The 21,968-nt window shown below is 33.7% G+C and overlaps 1 protein-coding gene across 1 annotated transcript; it reads right to left on the bottom strand.

Annotated features, from left to right (window-relative positions):
• Positions 1 to 15,304: 15,304 nt before the first annotated feature.
• On the bottom strand, positions 15,305 to 17,873 carry LOC129799379 (glycosaminoglycan xylosylkinase homolog). The gene is made up of 4 exons (XM_055843206.1): positions 17,452 to 17,873; positions 17,174 to 17,293; positions 16,021 to 16,377; positions 15,305 to 15,905 (listed from the first exon to the last, which is right to left on the bottom strand). The coding sequence occupies exons 1-4, from the start codon at positions 17,755 to 17,757 to the stop codon at positions 15,804 to 15,806; spliced, it is 885 nt and encodes a 294-aa protein (XP_055699181.1). The 5' UTR covers positions 17,758 to 17,873; the 3' UTR covers positions 15,305 to 15,803.
• Between the last annotated feature and the right edge of the window lie 4,095 nt (positions 17,874 to 21,968).

The raw sequence follows: 21,968 nt of genomic DNA, 5'->3' as shown, positions 1-21,968 counted from the left end.
TTTGGAAACAAATTCTAAAAGTTGCCGCAACACCATTTTATTTGTTTGACATTTCAGAAAACTAGTGGAAAAATCCATATAAAACACTATGGAAAGATAGTGGAAATTTCCATATGTTTTTTCCAGCTTATCCCGCGGACGTTTCACGTGTGAGTTTCCATATAAATCTTCCGCGGAATACCGCGGAATTTAACGCTGGAATTCCAGCATGTCGTACTAGTAAATTCCATGGAGCACTATGATTTCCATGGAATTTCCGGCTTTAAATTCCATAGGAAAACTTAGTGGAATTTTAGCGTCAAATTCCAGCGAATTTAGCCATTTGGACGCAAGTTTTCCATTGGAATTTTTGCGGAATTTTGCTATGGGGGTATTCCCGAAACTTTCGACCCAAAACCGAAGTCACGCTGAAGGGAAAAATAAAACGAGAGTTGAAGAAGATGCCAACATCCACATTTTCGACATCAATGGCGGAAGTTCCCCGAATGTACCGAAAAGCTCATCGGATCGGACCGGATTTTTTCCTGAAATAAGTTCATACATATACCTTTCAAAACATGTAAAAAAGTTATAATTAAACTTTGTACAAATATTAGAAAATTGTGTTTGAAGTTTGTGCAGATTTCACTGGCCATACGTTACAAGAAGGGTGGAAATTTGTTAATGTCGCGTTCAAAATGAAAGAAGTCAGCCCAATCAAAATATTTTTAAACCCTCAAACTCATCGTAATAATTTCGTTCAAAACCCCTAAATCAAGGATTTCCAGCTTGCGAAAAATCGATAGAAAAATTCGTCCTAGTTCCTGAGACATTTTTCGCTGAATATTTCATGCAAAGATGCAAGTTTTCTTGAAACTTCCGATTACCCTTCCTGGAAAAGGAACTTGTACGTGAAATGTACCTTCCAAGAAAATTATTAAAGAGAAATAATTGATGAACTGGAATTAACGCACGAATATAAAAGAGGAACGAATTAAAAGACTGAAAATCAAACCATTGAACTTTAGAGTGAAGTTTTTCTTCTCTATCAGGCATCGCGTCTGTGAAAAAAAACCTAAAATCTTTTATGATCATCCCTCATTAAAAGTATTTTCCCAAGAGCTACATTTTCTTCTGTCAACATAAGAGATATGAGAAGGGAGTTTCATGTAAAATAACAAATCTTAATTATACGGGACTCTTCACCATATTGTATGATGTTTGAGAGACATCAACAAAAGCTCAGCAGAGGAACAAGAATGATTTTCGACAAGTACGGGTGCTTTCTTTTGCATTTTCTTTTTATGCTCGGCGACAAAGCGGAGACAAGTAGATTTCACAGAATGCAGAATTTCGCAGTCGATATTAACCATGAATTGTCAGGAAAAATGTCGAGAGACACATATAGGGAGATGTGAGGCCCCTTTACAACGATTACAACAATTTAAACTTTTTTCCTGTATGAATTATATTACATGAGATCTTAATTATATTACAAATAAACCCTCTTGCTTTTATGATTCGTAAAATACTTAACTTATGGTGGAACAATGTTCGATTTTTTCTAAAATGGAAAGTAATAAAACTAACATGACATTTTCTTTCAAAGATGCCAAAGTGCCCTTTTAGTAGTGTTTTTTGGGTAATAATTCTTAAAGTGACGAATATTAACAAAATAACTGCGCAATAAAATTTGGGAGCAGAGTAAAGGGTTCAGGTTGTTTTTTTCATTGCATTTAGATCCAAAAAAAATAAGGACAAAGAAGGATAACCAATTTATCAACAACTATGGAGCTAAAACCATTTCATCATAGCATTAAATGGGTTCCAGCTCCACTAAAAAGTATGATAGAAAAAAATGAATTCGAAAGTCAGCTCATTTAAAAGGTGCCCCACTGCTCCCTATCAGAAGATTTACCTAAGAGAAAATGTTTACACAAGAAATGATTTTCTAAATTATATTTTTCTGAACTTAAAATAAAATTGATATAATGTAATATTTTGACGAGAAATGATTTTCTAAATAATATTTTTCTGGACTTAAAATGAAATTGAGATATGTAATATTAGGTGAGATTCTTAACAATCTCACCTACTATAATCCTAACAAAATTTCATGTCCTCCGATCGCGCTCAAACTTGGCCAAAATGTGTTTCGCCACTTCCTGATCACGAATATATGGAGGGCTAAGTTACGTTCCCGGCCGGCCGGCCGTCCGGCCGCTCTTTGGAGCTTAATAGCTCCTAAACTAAAAAAGATATCGACTTGCGGTTTTCGGCAAAGGTTAAATATCGTATGAAAATTGCAACATGGTGCATTGACCCCCCACCCCCCACCCCTCCTTCCGCCATTTTGAAGACCCCCCTTTTTTTGTTTTCTCAATAGCTCCGGCCCTATGGCATCGAGCGGGCTCAAATTTTAGTATGTTATAGCTGGGCCTTAGAGCTTTCCATCAATACCAAACTTAAGGTCCCCCGACCCCCCTGACCCGAGCTATAAGGGTCCAAAAAAAATTTCTTAAAATGGCCATAACTCCGGTTCTAATTGTCAGAATTTAAAAAATGAGGGCTTTTTGGAAAGCTCTCGTGAAATGCCACTTCCCCTTCTAACATTTCAAAGAAAATTTTTAAATCTTAAAAGTTAAATAACTCAAAAATTCCTTATGCAATCGGGCTGAAATTTTAGTATGTTGTAGCCGTTGATTACACCTATCAAACAAAAAAAACCTTAAGTCGATCCATAACCCCTGACCCGAGCTATAAGGGGTCAAAGTTCGAACATTGACCGGCCTCTATCTCCGGTTCTAATTAACATATCGATATAAATTTTACCTTTTTGGTTTCGTCTCGATGAGCACTTTCAGATAGAAGTTCAAAAAGTCACCACAGGTGGCGCTGTGATAACGTCAAAATTCATCGAAATTCAAAGACATTTTTCTCAAAAACGGCATTGTGCAAGTTAATGAAATTTTAGTGTGTTATAGTCCAGTCTAGGACGTTTCCAAAATGGTGCGTATGTGCGCTGTGGTTATAATAGAACCGGAGATATGAGGGGTCAAAGTTCACGAAATTCAAAAAATCATATCTCCGGTTCTATGTGACCGATTTTGATGAATGAGGGCTTAAACGAAAGATCTCACCAAATGCTACAACTTTATAGAATATTTCAACTTCGTGTGACCAACACCAGGGGCGCCACAGTCGAAAAACCAATTTCAATATCACATAACCTCAATTATCTCGACTGTCGCTGAACCGATTTTGATGATTACTTCGACATAATTGTAGAGGACATTTGTCTCTACATTTCGTCCATACATCATTTTCCGCTCAGACTACGCTATCACTCCGATTTTGCCGTTTAAGTGTGAAAAAATTGATTTTTCCTATAATAACGCTTTGAAATCACTCAGATGCCAATTTGACTGCCTCTACTCCACCAAGACACTTAAAATAGGGTTTTAAATGGAAAGTCCCACAAAAGACAACAATTCTTTGATATAGTTAAAGTTCAACAAATGACTACTTGGGGCACTCTGGATGAAAAAACGAGTTAAGAAACAAAAAACCTCGATTATCTTGGCTTCTGAGTAATCGATGAGATCATGTTCTATGGGAAAATTATAGAGAACATTCTGGTCTACATTTCACCCATATAACACTTTTCTGTCAGTTCATGCAAATCCTTGATATTTTGGTTTAAATACAAAATTTATATAATTTCACGAATTTGATTCAAGATAACTGAATGGCGTCTCCCAACTTCAGCTCTAAATCGAATTTGCATGCACTCCGAGTTAGCTCACGTTAAGAATCTCACCTACATAAGCCGGTTAGGATTATCTGCCCCTTTTTATTACTGAAACTCCACAGCGAGAGCAGTATCCCTCAAATCACGCTGTTTCTGTGTCTGTATCACGCCTTAAGGCCAAACGGTTAGAGATAAAGACTTGGACCTTCGGGGAACCCCCTCCCGCTATTAGTCGACCCTGGGCCCACTAATATATCCCTTATTTTCCTCCACCCTTCCCGTTTCGAGCCAAACCAGTTTTTTTTTTGGAATTGCTCGAATTGCTGGAATTGTTCGATTTATTTTCTTATTTTTGGATATGCTTTTAATATCTATGCGAATCACGGTTACGGTTTAAAAACCTTAATGGTTTTTCAAAATCAAAGGTTAAAGAGGCTCTTGGGAATGTATTTTTCATGGTATATCTGATGTGTCTAAGAACTGATAAGCAATTTTCGTTCAAATATCAATTCCATTGCTTTTAGGCTATTTTCGAGTATCGTTTGAATGATTTATGGATCGGTCTAAATCAAAGTTTCGAGAACTTTTTATGAATAGCATCTAAGTTACGAGTTCGAGCATTCCGCCAAGCATTGAACTTAAGTCATATGTTCCTTAACATGTTAAATTTGTACTCTAATGGAAACCACAACTTATTCCGTCATGTCTAAAGTTTGCTCTGTATTAAAAAAAACAGCAGGGGTACATTCTGTAAACTTCCTTTCGAAGTATTCTAATAGAGAAAATTTTCCCTGTTCCTCTGTATAATCTGTGGCAAGAATCAGTTTATAGATGATCCTTCTAACCCTCAAGATATCTAACTTTTACAATCTGGTCTCAACACTTTTATTAAATTTATAAACATAGAAACAAGAGAGTGTGTTATTATGTTTTTTCAAGCTTGCTCTAACATCAAACGTCACTCGTAAAAAAATCCGCTTGAAATATAAATTATTACTATTAATAATATGATAATCTATAATTTATTATTTGAGAACTTCTATTTAAAAATATCCATGCTGAATGTATCTCTGAAATCGCGATAGTGAGTTATATATAGAATTATTTCAAGAAATTTAGTGGCTTATCGTTTGTTTTTTAACAATAAATTTTCTCTTTACATTAAATATAACTTAGGTAATAGCAGTTAATACTGAAAAGTTAATATTATTGAATAACTAAATTATGTTTTTACAAAAAATTTCACTTCACCATTAACTATAATCGTATTTCAATGACCTATATCTGTGTTAATTGTGTTCTCAAGAACACGAGCATCAATTATCTGATAATTTGATTCCTCCTGGCGAAATGACACAATTTATTGTAATTAATTTTCACAAAATTGCCTTCATTCACCGTAAAATTGTAGCACTTGGAAAACGATGAACCACTTAAACCAAAGACCAATTATTTTAGAGGTAATTGTTCTCGAAAATCTGATGTACATAAACAATTCACAAAAAAAACATAATTTTTGCAAAAAAATTATTCAATACGGAATTAAAACAAAATGACCTATTTTTCAAATGAGTTAGTTTTGGATCATTTATAAGAAGGCGAAAAATACTTCCTCTAAGGCGGCATTTATAGGGGGGACACTTTTGATTCGAAATTGTTCTTTCGAAATAAAAATGTCTCACTGAGCTTTCTGACCGTGTCATTTTGCCTACTCTCAGGCGCACAAAATATCGCACTGAGCTTTCTCTGAGTGACAATTGCCTACCTTTTGACGCATAAAATATCGCACTTTTCATCATCCATTAATATTTACTTGGTAACCCTTTGGTTTCTATTAAATTACCACGTACCTCAAAGCAATTTTGAAACGTTTCGGAATAAAATAGAAAGTCTGCTAGACTTTCTATTTTAGTCGAGACACAAATGGGAGTATTATAACAGCTAACTGAGAGATTTTATTCAGACACAAACCTCAAGGGGAGATTTTCCAAGACTCGCCGGTGCATAGCACAGTATGGTGCATTTTTTAAATACCCTCGTTTAAATGCAGGCTAAAAAGTGATTTTAAAATGTCATTTAATATGACAATATGTAAGTTAGAAATATTGTAGAAAGACAAGTCATAGAAGGGCAATGAATAGGGGTTGTAATATTTAGAAAAAATTTACTAAATTTCCCAATTTATTTACTCCAAAACTTTTTTATTAAAAAAAAATATGAATAACCTTCATTAAAAAATAGTAATTATTTGTCATTAGTCATTATCTTTCTTTACGAAATCTTAAAAAAAATCTTACGAAATTTTTCGTTCATTTGTTATTATTATTATTAAAATATGTATTTGATTTGCAGACTCAAAGACTATGCTAATCTTACAAACATACTAAACCCATTTTATTTTCTTGGTTTCGCTTTGAAAATTTTTAAATGCCCACATTAAGTTTGAGTCCAATAAAAATTATCACGTATTGGAAAAGAGAAGAGTGAATTGACATTTAATTAAAAGTTCCAGTAATATATTTGCTGTTTTTCTTCTTCAGATTTTAAGTAATTTTATAAAGATAAGTATATATAAAGATAGATATATTCAATAATAAAATCAATGATAAGCTCAGATAAGCTTATGGTACCTGAGATTCTTTACAGGCGATCTCGAAATGTGTATAACTCGGGGTGCTTCCAAATTTTATTATGCATACGACTTCGGTTGTGAGTTAAATTTTGAGGGTAAATAGTCGCATCAAGCATTTGTTTTCTGCGGCAGAAGCGAATAAAACTGATTCGACGCGATTCTTTACCCCCAAAATCCAACTCACAGCCGAATTTATACATATCCTAAGTTGTAACCATCCCGAGTTGCAAGCATTTCGAGGTCGCCTGTAAAAAATCTCAGCTACCATAAACTTATCTGGGTTCATCTCTGGTCATTTTCTATTTTAAATAGTTTGAGTACAGACGGCCAACAAAGTAAAAAGAAAGTTTATTAAAATCGGTTAGTAAACACTAGAGATAAAGTCTGATCAATTTTGTTATAGTAAGGGTCGTGGTACAGCTAAGTCAAGTGAGAACGGATGGGACTCACCGTTAGAAAGGTTGCGGTCTCAGATACAATATACGAAACTTTCATCAAAATCACTTCATAAATATATAAATTTATAAATTCAGAAAATACAGTCAGATCAACACATTTTTTATTATAGCTCAGATCAACAGATATTGAGGGAAGACTACGACCTTTCAAAATATTCAACATCGAATTTTCAAAAATCGAAATGTCGATTAATCGGGCCTGCAATTAAAACGAATGAAAACAAGGTATTCAAAGTTTACAGCATTTATTGAGAGTTTTTAAAAACACCAAATTTTTTCAAATTCTGACAATTAGAACCGGAGATAGAGCTATTTGAAAATTAAATTTTTGATCCAATATAACTTAGGTCAGTGGGGTCGGGGAGGCTTAATTTTTTTCTTAATCGAAAGTTTTAGGCCGAACTGAAACACCAAAATTTGAGATCATTTGATACCATAGGGGCTAAGTTTGGTAGTGTTCCAAAATAGCGGTCACTTCTAGTCACCCAACAATATTTAACCGTTGCCGAAAACCGGCTTGTCTGTATCCTCTTCATTCTCTCTCCAGAAGTGCTTACATGACGTACGCGTCCGACCACAAAAATCGATTTTTAGCGCGTATGATATTCGCGTGATCTCTTAAGTGTCAAAACGTGTAAATCCAAAATTTGAGCCCGATTTGACGAGGTCGGATTTCGCCTTGGACCAAAGATAATTCATTTTAGGTATTTTAGCATATTCTTCGCATATAAAAAAATATTCTTAAAAATAAAATCAAAATTGGCAAAAAGTTTTCAAAAATGTTTTGGAATAAAAGGTGCGTCTTACTTCTAATGGATATCCCTTTTTACTAAAGTCCACGCCATGTAATATGATAAAACTTGGTGGTGTAGGAAATAAAATTGCAAAGGTGATGGCAGATCCTAAAGCTCTAACTCCCACGTGTCTCATAAAATGGCACAATATTGATTTTGCTCCTGATGCCCACATATTGAGTAATGGTATTAATCTTACCACGAAAATTCCTGCATAGCATCTACTTTAACGACGATAAATTGATTTTGGATTTCCGGGAAATTTCATTTTGAGCCATCAACCTTACAATAGTTTCCATACACTTCATTTCTGATTGATTGCATCTTGCATCCTAAATACCCTCTTAGGATTTAAACTGCTTCTCATGTTTTGTACGAATATTTTAGCACAAAAAAATATATAGATACTTTCTTGTTGTGGAATAATATTTCATATAAAGCTGCTTTCACACCCACTTGGGTCAAATGCCAAGAAAAAGTCCAAAGTGTGTAAATTTTGTGATTGTGGAGAAAGACTTTGGGGTGGAAAAAATCATTGATGTGTAAAATTGGGTGACTTTGAGGCGCCAATATACGATATGGGTCAACTTTGAGCTCCAGTCTTCCTCAAGAAATTACATCGAAAGTCACAAATTTTATCCAGTCCACCCCAAAAACACCATCATGTTCTCTGAAGTATGAGAAGAAAATAGTAAAAATCAGGAAATTCTCTCGAGTGAAACGATCAAATTAACAATTTGAGGCTAATATTTTGTCTTGTCATATCTTCTAAAAGATATCTCATATATCTATGGCGGAAGCTCCTTTTTATGGGGGATGGAAAAGAGTGGAAAATGTATAACAAGATGCTCCATTCAATATTTAAGGACTCTCTGGGCTTTTTTTCTACTAACGTCCCACAGCACCCCTGAGGCATCTTCCATGGCTTTTGTGGTCACACAAGGGTCGATATACCACTTTAGCCTTTCTACCAACCATTCCTTTCAGTTGCTTTTCTTTTACAGAAATAATACCGACATAGATAAGCGATACCGACCCCTTAATCTTAATAGATTTACAAGAAATTGCAATTACGTAGGAAACATAATGAAACCATTTATGTTTTTCTAAAGGAAATATTAAAAACGTGAAAATGGAACATATTAAACTTGTTTAGCCTTCACTTTAAATATTTCTTAAATAAACTTTAAATACTTCTGTGATATTGATGATGCTTGAATTATAAAGAAATTTTATGAAAAACTAAAACTGATGTTGTAAAAATTCTTAGCTAAAAACAATATTATAGTGACCATAACTCCCAAATTATTCTCATAATCGGGGATGTTAATGAAATATCTCTTATATTATATTATAATATAATATAATATAATATATTATATATATTATAATATAATATATTATATATATTATAATATAATATATTTTATACATAATTTAATCATTCTTTGATTTTGCTGTAGTTCGTCACATGGACAAAATGCCCGCTATGCGGTCAAAAAACGTGTTAAAAAATAAAAATTGAATTATCTCGGCTACCGAGCAACCGATAAAATAAAGTTTTAGGGTAAAATTATACAGGAAATTATGGTTTATATTCGACTATCATCCTTTTATCAGTTAATTTACATCGTAGAAATTTTGATTTAAATAAAAAGTTTGGAATTTTTCAGAAATTTTAATTCAAATTCCTGCATATCTCGCATCTTTAGTTCGAAATTGATTTTACATACAGTCCGAGTTTGCTTTCTTTAAGTTTAAAACATCTATGACAATAAATAAATTTTAAAATGAACCTATTATAACTACATTTTCATTGTATCTTCATTCGTTGCAAATAAAGACAATGCAATGCACAAACCATATGCGCTTTAATTTAAAAAAAAAGACAAAATTTCGTTTAAATTTATTTTGCCTTATGGATTATTTTTCTCTCAAAAATTTGTTGATCTTGCAGAGCATACTTCCGTAATGGATGCCTCTCATGATTTAATTAAATGACTCTAGAAAATTTGGCGCAAAAGTTTTAAGAAACAATTCTTGCAGTTTTTCCGATATTTGGAACCGTGAGACAACATAGTCAAAATTTATGATAGGCCCAGGATAAGCCTATGTTAGCTGAAATTCATTATGGATGACCTCGAAATGCAAGCAAATTTGTAGATTAAGAACATGTCGATCGACATGGTTCTTAACCCATTAGTAAGCATGGTATTACACATCATACGCAAATTGAGTGATTTTAGATTATTTATTCCTGGGCAATTTTTATCCGAAATTGTTGCCGAGAATAAATTTTAAGTAACTTTAGTTCTTCAATTACTTGGGAAAAATAGTCCGACAGAGATGAAAATACATTTCGTTATTATTTTTTTACTTCGCGGAAAGTCCTTCAAAATTGTTGCTCAAAATGGCGGATGGAAAATTCGACATCCCGTCGACTTTGTTAAAAGTGGCCTATATCTTATTTCCGGATTTGAATTCTGATTGCCATTTTGTTTTCTTGGATAGTTACTCTATCAATCAATAGAGTTTGTAGTAAATTAACGTAAAGAATTTTAATTCAGTTACCGTTAAGACGCGTGTTAAGGCGGCTCCCCGCACCCCTATAATATTTTTTTTTCTTTTCAAAAAAGTCATCTATTAATCTATAAGAAACTAATTCCAAAATTATGAACATTGTATCTCAAGTATTTCTAGTATATTGGCTGAATGGGTTAAACGAAACTGTTAGCTCGAGCAAATAGTTTCGACGGCCAAAATAAATAAAATTGCAGGTATAAGTTGCTCACATGAAGTATAAGGGTAAATGTTAATTTTAGCTTAGCATGACACTCACCCTAAAAAGAGAACTACGCATGCAGTATTCCCATTGTCACACTATTATTTATTATAACCCAGGTAAATTATCTATAACATCGCAATACAAAGTGATTTTGCAACTCTATCTGCTTGTTGGCTTTACTGAGCATAAAGAGCTCAATGTATCAGTATTACGAAGCACCGAGGCTACTCAGAAGGAGCTGAAATTGAAAAATATTCTCTGCGGATGTGTAGAAAACGTGTCCCAAAAGGAAAATGTGGCCGTAATTGAGTTTCAAGCACATTCCTCAAGCTTCTTGGACACCCACTTCATCCTACCATGCCACAAGTAATGCCAAATCCATTGAAAATTAAATTTTTCCCTCTCAAATCCTATTTTCATCCTGCCGATGCATCTTTGAAAGTGCAGTGGTTCAATTGAGACATAGCGGAGACCGAATTGAGATCAATTGAAACTTCACACAAGTCAGGAAATCAAGCCAAAATTATCTCTTATTTACGATTATAGTCTTAAAGTTTGACTTTTTTCATAAGGTCTGTAAGGTTTATGCCCAACGCACAATAACTTTTGTTTTATAAACATGTTTTTGACATTTCAATGAGAGTGAATGAGATCTAAATCTAGTCTCTCACTCTTTCCTATAGAAAATTTTGAAAACATGTTTACAAACAAAACTTATTGTGCGCTGGGCATTATAATAAAAAATAAGCATAGTTTTGTAGTTAGTTCAGAAAAAACACCTCTTTAAGTGTATTGAAAAATCAATCTGAGAGTCTGTGTACATTTTTTTTCCCAGCTCTACCATACCTCCCTCTGTCCCTCTCCCCTTAGAAAAGAAGAAATAACGTTAATTTAGAACAAAGAGTTAGGAGTTTTCAAGTTGTATGTGAAAGGATGAGAAATTAAATGAAGAAGTATCGCATGTCGGCGTGTAATATTTCTATTTTATTGTTTAATCTCCGCTTCAGAAATTTTCTACGAATCTCGTGAACAACACAATTTTTATGCGAGGGTTGAAAAATAAAAATATTTGGTCAAAAAAATGCCATTGAATTAAGTAGGGCTCAGTTTAGGATAAGCTAACCGGTGAATTTGCGAAACAAATAGTGTGTATACATACATATTTATGTGTATATTTTAGGGATTTCCAAAGTCATCTTTCTTGTGGTTGCACAGTAGACTCTCGCTAATTCGGCTCTTTTAAGATCGGGCTACTTTTTAATTCGGACAGCCGTTACATTTGAAAAAAGTTTGTTGTCATTTTTTCAAGTTTGATTATGATTATCAAATGAATCAAATATGCTCAAATTTGACATGGTTTGTCTTAGTTTTGATGTGATTTTGCAATATTAAGGGATTTTCATGCAATTTACGATATATATGAGTGTGTAAACTCAATATCTGTGTGCACATGAATAAAAAATCCTTGAATTTCATAAAGTTTGTCGCCCGAATTTCTGTTTAATTCGGCTGACATTTCGGTCCCATATGCCCGAATTTGTGATAGTCTACTGTACCATATATGGCCGACGATAAAGCATTTCTTTATGTACTTACTCAATTTTTTACAACTCTTCATCAGATTCAAATATTAGCTAATCTGTCAGATATCAATGCTGATAGCTGATTGATAAGCTCTGCTCAATATCCAGAATCAGTTTGTGTCTTAGGGCTCAAACTGAAGTATCCCATCAATGTAAGTGAATTTTCCATACCCCAGAGAATCTCAGATGCATATTTCATGGCATGGGTTTCTCTCCATATAACCTAACCGCTGTGGCTTCAAATGGCGCAATAACAAGTGCTGCAGACACTTGTTGGGAAAATTCACTTGACTCTCAGGGTGGAAAATCGATAGTGACCCAAAATAGGAAAGATCAGTGACGATGAATTGCGTCCGTGCGAGGGTGAAATATTGAGCCTCAAGTGGTTGTATATTTCCAAGGAAAAATATCTACATAAATACTTGAATGACTTGAATTATAAATTACTTGCAAATATGCAAATCAGTATATTTGGCGAAAAACTTTCCTGTTTCATCTTAAAATTCAAAAGATTTATGGAATATTTGTATTTAAAACAAGGTTGGATTATGCAACATGCCTTGCCTGTATGCCTTATGTGTATTAGTCTAATTGAAAAATAAATCGTTCGAACTAAATATTAGAATGAATTGAAGTCCACATATATATTTTTTAGAATACCACACATCCCGCTACCCTAACTCTCAAAAAATGTGACCCAAAATCAAAGAAAAGCGATATTACATAAATTCAATTACATTATTTAATTCTTTATTTAGATTATGTACCCTTCGCGCTGTACCCTTAGCATGTCTTCTTTTTATATACATAATGGCGTCTACATACTAGAGAAATTTATGTCCATATTGGAGCAAATTCCGTACGCTTGTGTAGGACAAAATTCTTCGATATGAACATAAATTTCTCTTCTTGCCTCTACACACTAGAAAAATTTATGGACATATTGAAGGAAATTCCCTACGCTTTTGTGGGGAGAACTCTTCAATATGGACATTAATTCTTTTAGTGCGTAGAGGCCATTAGTGTGTAGAGGCCATAAGACAAAAGTTCTTCTCTGGTTCGTAACATCGACTTTGTGCATTCAAAGAAATTTAAATTAATTTCTCTAGAAAACCTTCACACCTGCTTTTCCTCTAAAAAGCAAATACTATCTTGATTATCTCACTAACGACTTTTATGATTGTGTTTTATTTTCATATATACAGTCATATACGGTGCAAACGAACCACTCCTTAATAATCTAGTCTAGACAGACAAATACACCTAATGATATCTTACACAATTCTTTAACCGGTGTTATTATTGAATGAGTATAGGGTAGAGTCAGCCCTTTTGGCCAAGTAAGCACTTTTGACCACCTAAAGTAAAATCACATTGTAAGGCAATTATGAGTTTATTTAGAAAAGGAAAATGGGTCTTGTATCGTGACCTCTAATCTAACGAATCAGAAAACCATATTTTATTTTGTATCGACTTGATTAATTCTAAGTTATTGAAAGAAATTCTCGAGAAGGTAAACAATCACAAAAAAAACATGGGATTCTTACGAAACTTGTTAATGTATAAGAGAAATTGTTTTGCATTATTTCATATTTTTGATGAAAATATTTGATGTTATTCAATGAAAGTCCATTTCTTAATTAACTAAATTTTATTGTAATATCCTTAATAATATTTTCTAACAAATTAAATGAAAATCGGATGTGGCTAAAAGAGCTTACTTTTTTCGGCTGTGTAAGTTCTTTTGTCCATTCATTTTCCTATACATTTTACACGTGGCGCACCTCGCGAATTTCAGTAAAAACAATCGCGACTCTTGACTGATTTTTACATCAAATAGAAAATGTGCAAAAAGTCGTTTAAAATACTCTAATAATCACATAAATAATAATAATAATAATAATAATAATAATAATAATAATAATTAAATAAGAATAGGACTTGTGTTGTGGATTTGTGAAAGTTTTCAAAAGCTATTTCTTCTGTTATTTTATTAAAATTCTATTGGAAACAAGTGGCCAAAAGTACTGAAACATGCATAGTTGCATAAAATGCATTTTTCACTAAAATATCCAAAAAAAAAATTGGGAATTCTCTTGAATTATTAGGAAGAAACGACTTTAAGGTATCTTTTTACAAAATTTCATTTTATTTAAATAAAGATTATAAAAATTACAAGCACATGAAACCTTAAAGTGGCCAAAAGTACTTCCTCCACCCTAAATGTAAATTAATTTTATAAAATAATATTTTTGTGAAATCAAATTATAAATACACCGTATTTGTTCTAATATTTTGCAAATATTTTTGCAATGTTATTTTCCGATTTGAACTCAAGTCTGCAAGTGATATTTCACTCAATAGATCCAATATAACTTAAAGACAAATGATTCAGAGATAAAGAAAAAAATATGAAAAGGATTTAAGTAATAATATTGAGTCTAACCAAACAGTCCAGTAGAGATTATCCCGATTGGCGGTTGTTATTACCTGCATTGGAAGTAAATGACTTTAAAGAAAAATATTTTTTTATTTGAAAAGGCATTAACTTTTTCAAAAGTCACATAAATTAGGATTAAGGTTTGCCAATTGAATTGAGAAATTATGTCTTCAAATATTTATTAAATTTGCTTAAGTGATATAGAAAAATATAGTTTGATTTCATAAATCATGAATAAGTCCAGTGAAAATCACTCAACAAGTACTAAAGGCCTTAATATCAATTACCCAAGAGAGAATGCTCTTGCAGCAGATGCTCCTGATAATTTATCATGTTTCTCCTATTTATCTGAACTATCCATCAATTTTCCGTCTAGTCCCAAAGCTTCATACTCGATCATTGTCCACAAGTAGACTCACCAATAACCTTCATGAGTTCGCGATATATCTCAATAGTAATGCAACTAAGATTTTTATATTTAGGAATAATTGGCACAGAAAGCTTTTACAGATAACTTGTAATTTCGATTTATTATCCCAATTTATATTTGTATTTTTATTTAAAAATTCATTTTGAATTTTATCCTTCAACCTCGAAAAAGCAAACAAGAAGCGTAACACTTACGAAAACCATTCATTTGGGATTAATCTTGATGAGATTGAGGGAAACTTTAACGTTTACTACACTCTCAACTATTTGCCACTCAATACAAGGAGTTAAGAAATTTTCCGTGGTTGCTAATAAGTTTGTTGAGGCTTTTAGGAAGTGAGCTTTTACCTTCTATTAAAGCCAAACTATATTGATGTATTCATAGAGTAAAATAATTTCAATGTAGCAAAGTTATTGATTTTACTCTTTAGGAATTTTAAAAATAAAGTGAAATTTTTGATTTTTACATCAGCTTTATTTTACAGTCGACAATTTCACTTAACAATTTGGCATGAATTTCCCATTAAAAGGGCAGGCGGAGGGCGGGCTACAGCATTTTATTTTAAAACAGACTTCCCGTATTGGTGCAAACAAATCTCAACAGTGCTATATACAAGAAGAAGTCTTCTTTCAATGGCTTCAAGATGTTCATCGGTCAAAATGGGGTATAATAAATCGAATTTTGTAAGATCTTCTAGAGTTTCTGTAAGACTTCCTCCAGAAAATAATTTTAATCGATTCCAAGTTGACATCCGGATAATGCAACATTGATACAATGGAGCCAAAATATCAATAAAATCAATGTTGGGATTTCCAAAGCCCTTCCCATTGTCCATGAGAAGTACACGTTCATTTCTCGTCTCATAGTGATGTCGGTCTCCATTTTGAATAAGGAAATCAAAAACAGATGCATCAATCAAATCCAAGAGGCGTGTTTGTGAAATTTTCTCCTTCACAGCTTGGCAATAGTTCTCATCGTATTCCCATTGAGCTCTGATATTTTTCTTGTAAGTTCTCTGCCAAGGCGATCTTTCCTTTGCAATTCCTCCAGGGACTAGAAGCAACAACACTCCTTCTAACTCATTTGTATCTTCTTCCGCACAAGCTGCCTCCGTCTCTTTACAGTAAAAACATTTTCCAAACACGCAAAATTGACTCTCATTACTTACATCCATTGTCTCCTTCAGTTCCTTATCTGCCCGCCGATATACTTCTTTAAGATCAATCTTCCTGCCGACAGCTATTGGTGTCCATCGTAAATTTAAAATAGTTCCCAAATAAAATGCTACAATCTCCGACGTGTGACGATCTTTCCCCGAATAAACAGCCCCCGAAAACACCATATCCTTTTCATACCATTTAGGCTTAAAAATGGCCACCTGACCACCTGTAAGACGGAGCATTAATTTCAACTGTGTCCCTTTTGGACTGTTCTTAGCCCGAACTATTGTTTCTTGTTGTAATGCCCGACATACTACGCCAACTCCACGACCGTAGGCCGGATATATTTCGTTGTCCACCACCCACTGCAATTGAAACAAAATGAACAGAAGCCAATAAAATTTGATAAATCTAAATTTGTGACCGGACTTAGCATTTCAAAATAACAAAACACAATATTAATGTTCTGTATTTTCATAATTAATTCAAAATTCATAAATTATTTTTCAATACATTTATTTAACGGCCTACCATGGAATACTAAAGTTTTCTTTATGTATAAGTAAGATTTGATTAAGATTTGTCTATGGGTCGGTTATATTCCTTGCGGAACCGCTACACCCAGGGCACTTATTTGGGCCCATTATGCACTACCGATTCTCCTGTTCTATCTTAACCCCCAAGGCGAGTAAACCTGTGTTCTGATACACACAGTACCGCTTTATATCACGGTAAACCAACCTTGGTTTGTGGATCTGGGCAGTGAATAAGCATTTGTATTCGACTGAACTCTGCATGTCGAAACTTATTTCCTATACCAACCTCTCTTTTTAGGCGGTTCACTGTCAATGTATTGGCATTACTTTTCCATTCATTCACTGGACGAATTCGAGACTATTACAGCAGCTGAAAAATCTGCAGCTGCTTAGTCTCGAACCCAAGACCTCACAGTCATACAGCTACTGCTCTATCCACTGATCCACTGAGGCCCTTCTTATGTATAAGTAAATAATATTCAGCTTTCCGATATCCGGTTGACAACAAAAAATCCCCCAATCATCTAGATATCGGAGTACTGAATATATAGAACTTTTACAAGAATAACAGTGTTGTGAATAAGAGATACAAGTGAAGGTTAATGTAATAAAATCCTTATCTTACCTTTATGGATTTTTTCTTCCTATTTCTCCTTATGTGTTTGTCCAATTGATCTAACAATTGTACGTCTTGTTTTTCGTTTAAAGTTTTCACAATAATTTCGGTAGCAGTTTTCCTGTTGTCCTAAAAGCGATGTCAATATTTTTAATATCGTTGATATATCACTTTGATAATAGACTTATAGTTTACTTTTTAGGCAAAATAAAAATTAAAGAAAATGTTGAGACTGTCCTGATACTCTATATCAGTCCGGTCACTTTGGAAACTTCTGTCAAACTAACCTCATTTGCTGAATTCCAAACATATGAAATATTTCCATATGAGCTGGGTCTGAGGTTTTTCAGCAGCTGCTTCCGAACACTAAGGAACTTAGGGTTTCTGCTGCGATATCGATCATCCAATTGATCAACATTTCTCACTATCTTCGAATGAACATCTTCAATTTTGGTGACTTTTTTTGGTTTAGTGGCGTCTTTTTGTTTGATTTGCTCATTGAGTCTCGAGAGAAAATAGAAATTAAGCGAGAATATCAGCAAAAATAGACTCAAAAGCAATCCAATTATCAGGCAGATGCGTTTTCTTATCATCTGGTAAACATTTGTAAATAAAAATTTGGATTTATTAGCCGAAAAATTAAAAGATATGTAAAAAATTTCTGAAGAACACAACACACAACACAGTCCGCAACACCCCTGGTGGCGCATCTGAGAAATACTTTTAAAATGGGAAATTTTTCTTGCGGGCTTATTTAAATTATTGGTCCATGGAAGAATGATAAGAATTTATTTTATAATAAAAAATTAAATAATTTCGCATACATTTTGAGTGTATGAAAGCTTAAATCCCCTACCAACGGTGTGTCCATTTGTACGAACAGGAAGTATCATAGGACCTGCAGAAAAATCTGTAATTGGGAAGTTCTTTGTGAAATCCTCACTCCTGCTCCCATCATTGAGTTTTTCTCCGCACAATCTCAAACCATTTATAGCAATATAGTCATCAGCACAGTTGAAAATTTCTGCTCCGGCTTGTTTAGGTGGGATAATGCTCACACCATCTGAACAGAGCGGAAAATTGCAGATTGCACAGTGATTATTTTAATCTTTACTTACCTTCATCAGTATTTATTAGTTGAAAGTCTGTTTCAGTATTATTGATGTTGGTAGTATAAGATACTGTGCAGAAACCTGGATTGCGACGAATGCATATTACGTAATTCAAATTATTCTAAAAAGAAATGTAAAAAAAATAATATTTCAACAAAGGCTCTTAAATATACGTTAGAGTTAAATTCATTTCAAATTATCGATATTTTTCAAATCTTGGCGATATATCGGATATTTTGTGGGAAATTTTTGACAACGATATTTGTGTGTTTGTGTGTGTGTGCGTATGTTGTCAAAGATTTTTTGCAGTGGAAGAGAAAATATCAAATGAAATTCAGAGCGTAAGGAAAATTGATATACGGATAAAAATTAGAGCTGTAAAATTCAAATTGAACGTCCAAATCGCATTTTGAAATAGAAGGATTAAATTATAATAGAAACTACGCAAAGAAATTTGATTCAGAGGGAAAAAGCAATCAGAAGAAGTGAAATTGAGGTTAAAAACGACGGCGTCCCTATGAATCCATTCAAGAGCAGGCAGCAAAAGCCCCCACCGGCGAGAAATGTTGCAAACTTTCCGATGTGGGGCCAGCCAGAGGATATCGGAAGAGAATTAGAAGGAGCAGCGAACTGGGAGCATGAAGTAATCAAAAGAGGAAGGAAATATTTGATGGCAAAGTCCGTAGAAGGAGAGTCGTTGGCACGAGCGCCTCCATATCTGGTAGAGGAAGCATTTAATCATGTAGGAGAGGTGGAAAAAATCGTTCGTAGAGGAAACGGGAGCATCTTGATCACTGCCAAAACAGCTCAGCAAGCTGAGGAACTTAAAAAAATTACAAAAATTGGGAACATGACAGTGAAAATAGAAGAATATGGAGCATGGAATCAATGTAAGGCTCTGGTTAGAGATGAGTACATGATATATTGGGACAAAAAAGAGCTGCTCGAAAAACTTGCGAGCCAGGGAGTAGTGGAAATTGAGAACATCAAGAAAAAGAGAGCGCCAATACAAAATAGAACAGATAATGTGCAAGGGTCGGAGAACCAGGAAGAAATGGAGGCAACCCCACTCTTCCTGTTAACCTTCAACACACCGGAGAGACCATCTCATATAAAAGTAGGATATCTTAACCTACCAACCCGAGAATTCATCCCGAACCCTCTCCGATGCTTTAAATGTCAGAAATTTGGGCACAAAGGCTCGGGATGCAGAGGGATCGCAAGGTGCTTTCGATGTGGGGAACCCGGACATAGTGAGAGATGCATCGGTCCAATCAAGTGTGCAAACTGCGGAAACGGGCACTTCGCGTCATCCACACAATGCCCGATTTACCAGGAGGAGATGATAATCCAGAGAATCAGTGTGAGGGAGAGAATCACCCACAGAATGGCAAAATACATGTACATGGAACAGAAAAATGAGAAAAGTTATTCAAATACAACAGCAAACGACACGACAAGCCATGGACAAGAACCAGAGCACAACCCAAATAGCATCAACAGAGAACAAAATGAAAAGACTGATCACAACGACAATCAAGGTGCAATGCAAACTTCTGAGCGCATAGATATAGTGAGGGAAGAAGGCGAGGAGCAACAAATTGAGAGCATGCAATCTCTAAATCCGGAAGATGCAAGAACTGATACAGAAGAGCAGGAAACTGAAAGGGAGGACAAGGCAGACAATACTGATGCAAATATATCAAACTCCTCTGAGTTCGAAGGTTTTGCAACATCCGAAGAATTTCTTGACAACACTCTGGAGAAGGAAACAGAAGAACAGCCACGGTCTGCTGAACAGTACGGAGTTACAACAAGAAATGCTGCCAAGGCAAAGAAGGAAGTCAAAAAAACCAGTGGAAATCGCGTGAAAAAAATAACAAAGAAGAAGTAATGATGATTTTAGTGCAAATAAATATAAGAAGTTTGCGTCATAATAAGGACATTTTAGAACACTACCTAAATGAAATTAAAGCAGATATAGCGATTTTAAGTGAAATATGGACTAAAAGTGATGAAAAAATTAAGATCTCAGGCTACTCAGTATTTTTAAATCCAAGGGATGAAGGACATGGAGGAACTGGAATTTTAGTTAGAGACAACTACAATGTTAAGAGATTAGACAACACGGACTGTTTTCCCATAGAGACATGTGAGGTGAGTGTGAATTTTGAGAACAAGACTTTAAACATAATATCTTGCTATATAAGTCCTGAGAGAACCCCAAAAACAGTAGAAGAAAATCTAGTGAAACTAATAAATAAGTATGATAGGAAATGTAATGTGATTATAGGGGGAGATTTCAATGCACATAATGAATTATGGGAGAACAAATCAAAAAACGATAGAAGAGGAAAAATAGTATCAGATTTAATATTAGACTCGAATTTTACTTGTCTAAATAACGGAGAAAGCACATACCTAAATTTACAAAGAGATATAAATTCAGCCATAGATTTAACTTTTGTATCTCAAGACCTTTTAACTAATACATTTTGGAGCGTAGATAAAGAGAATTTAATTACCGATCACTACCCAATAAAAATAGAAATAATATCAAATGAATTTGTAGGATATAAAAAAGTAAGGAACAAAATTAATTATAAAAAAATAGAAGAAAAAATCAAAAAAATAAATTCAGAAGAAATTCATGATATAGCAACCGTTGAGAAAATCCTAGAGAATATAATAGAAGAGAGCACTATAGTAATAGATGAAAGTAATAACAAGTACAAACCGAAAGCATGGTGGAATGAAACTATTGAAAAACTTTGGAAAATAAAAAAAGGAAAAAAGAAAATTTATAATAAAACTAAGAACACTTTCACACGAAATGAACTCAAAAAAGTATCTTGTAAACTCAAAATCGAAATAAGAAAAGCGAAAAGACAGGCATGGGATAAGTTTGTACAAAATTTAGATCTGTCCATGCCCGCCAGACAGTTATGGGAAAATATTAATAAATTCAACAAAAAAAGATCCAAGAAAAGAAATAACCTATTTGAAGTAAGAGAAAAAGGAAAAGAATTTTTGGAAAAGAATTTTAAAGCAGAAAATGAAGTGGATTATAACGTACACAATGAAATTATTGTTACTGAAGAATTCTGTGATCTAAATGAAATAATAGATACAATCAAAAGTAGTAAAGATAACGCACCGGGAATTAACAAAATATCTAACAAGATTCTAAAGCTAATGCCCAAAGAAATTCTAGAGAGTATAGTTAAAAGTTTCAATGATCTATGGAGAAGTCAAAAGCTACCTGAAAATTGGAAAAAAATTAAAGTAGTACCTATACCAAAGCCTTTTAAAGACCATACTTGTATTGAGAACTTTAGACCTATATCTTTAATCAACAATATAGCAAAACTATTCCATGCGATACTAAAAAAGAAAATTGAAAAATTTGTGAACGATAAGAAACTGCTACATGATAATGTGTATGGATTTAGGAAAAATACAGGAGTAAATGACTATTTGTTAAACCTAGTGGAATTTGTTAACAAGAATAGAAGTAAAAATATGAAGACAATTTCTATAGCTACAGATCTAAGTAAAGCATTTGACAGAGTAGATACTAGAATACTAATAAGAACATTAAAAAAAATGAATTTTCCGCCAGAATACACAAACTGGATAAAACAATTCCTATTAAACAGGAAAGTACACATAGTAGGGAACGAATACACAGA

The sequence above is a fragment of the Phlebotomus papatasi genome, chromosome 1 (genome assembly GCF_024763615.1).
Source record: "Phlebotomus papatasi isolate M1 chromosome 1, Ppap_2.1, whole genome shotgun sequence".
In the NCBI taxonomy this organism is placed as follows: domain Eukaryota; kingdom Metazoa; phylum Arthropoda; class Insecta; order Diptera; family Psychodidae; genus Phlebotomus; species Phlebotomus papatasi.
This window is presented reverse-complemented; position numbering and strand designations above follow the sequence as displayed.

Excerpts from the sequence above, each read along its gene's own strand:
- LOC129799379 (XM_055843206.1), bottom strand. The coding sequence starts at position 17,757 with ATGATAAGAAAACGCATCTGCCTGATAATTGGATTGCTTTTGAGTCTA. Across the intron at positions 17,294-17,451 it reads TTTGGAATTCAGCAAATGAG|GACAACAGGAAAACTGCTAC; the intron begins GTTAGTTTGACA and ends CATCGCTTTTAG. Across the intron at positions 16,378-17,173 it reads GGAAGAAAAAATCCATAAAG|TGGGTGGTGGACAACGAAAT; the intron begins GTAAGATAAGGA and ends TTTCAATTGCAG.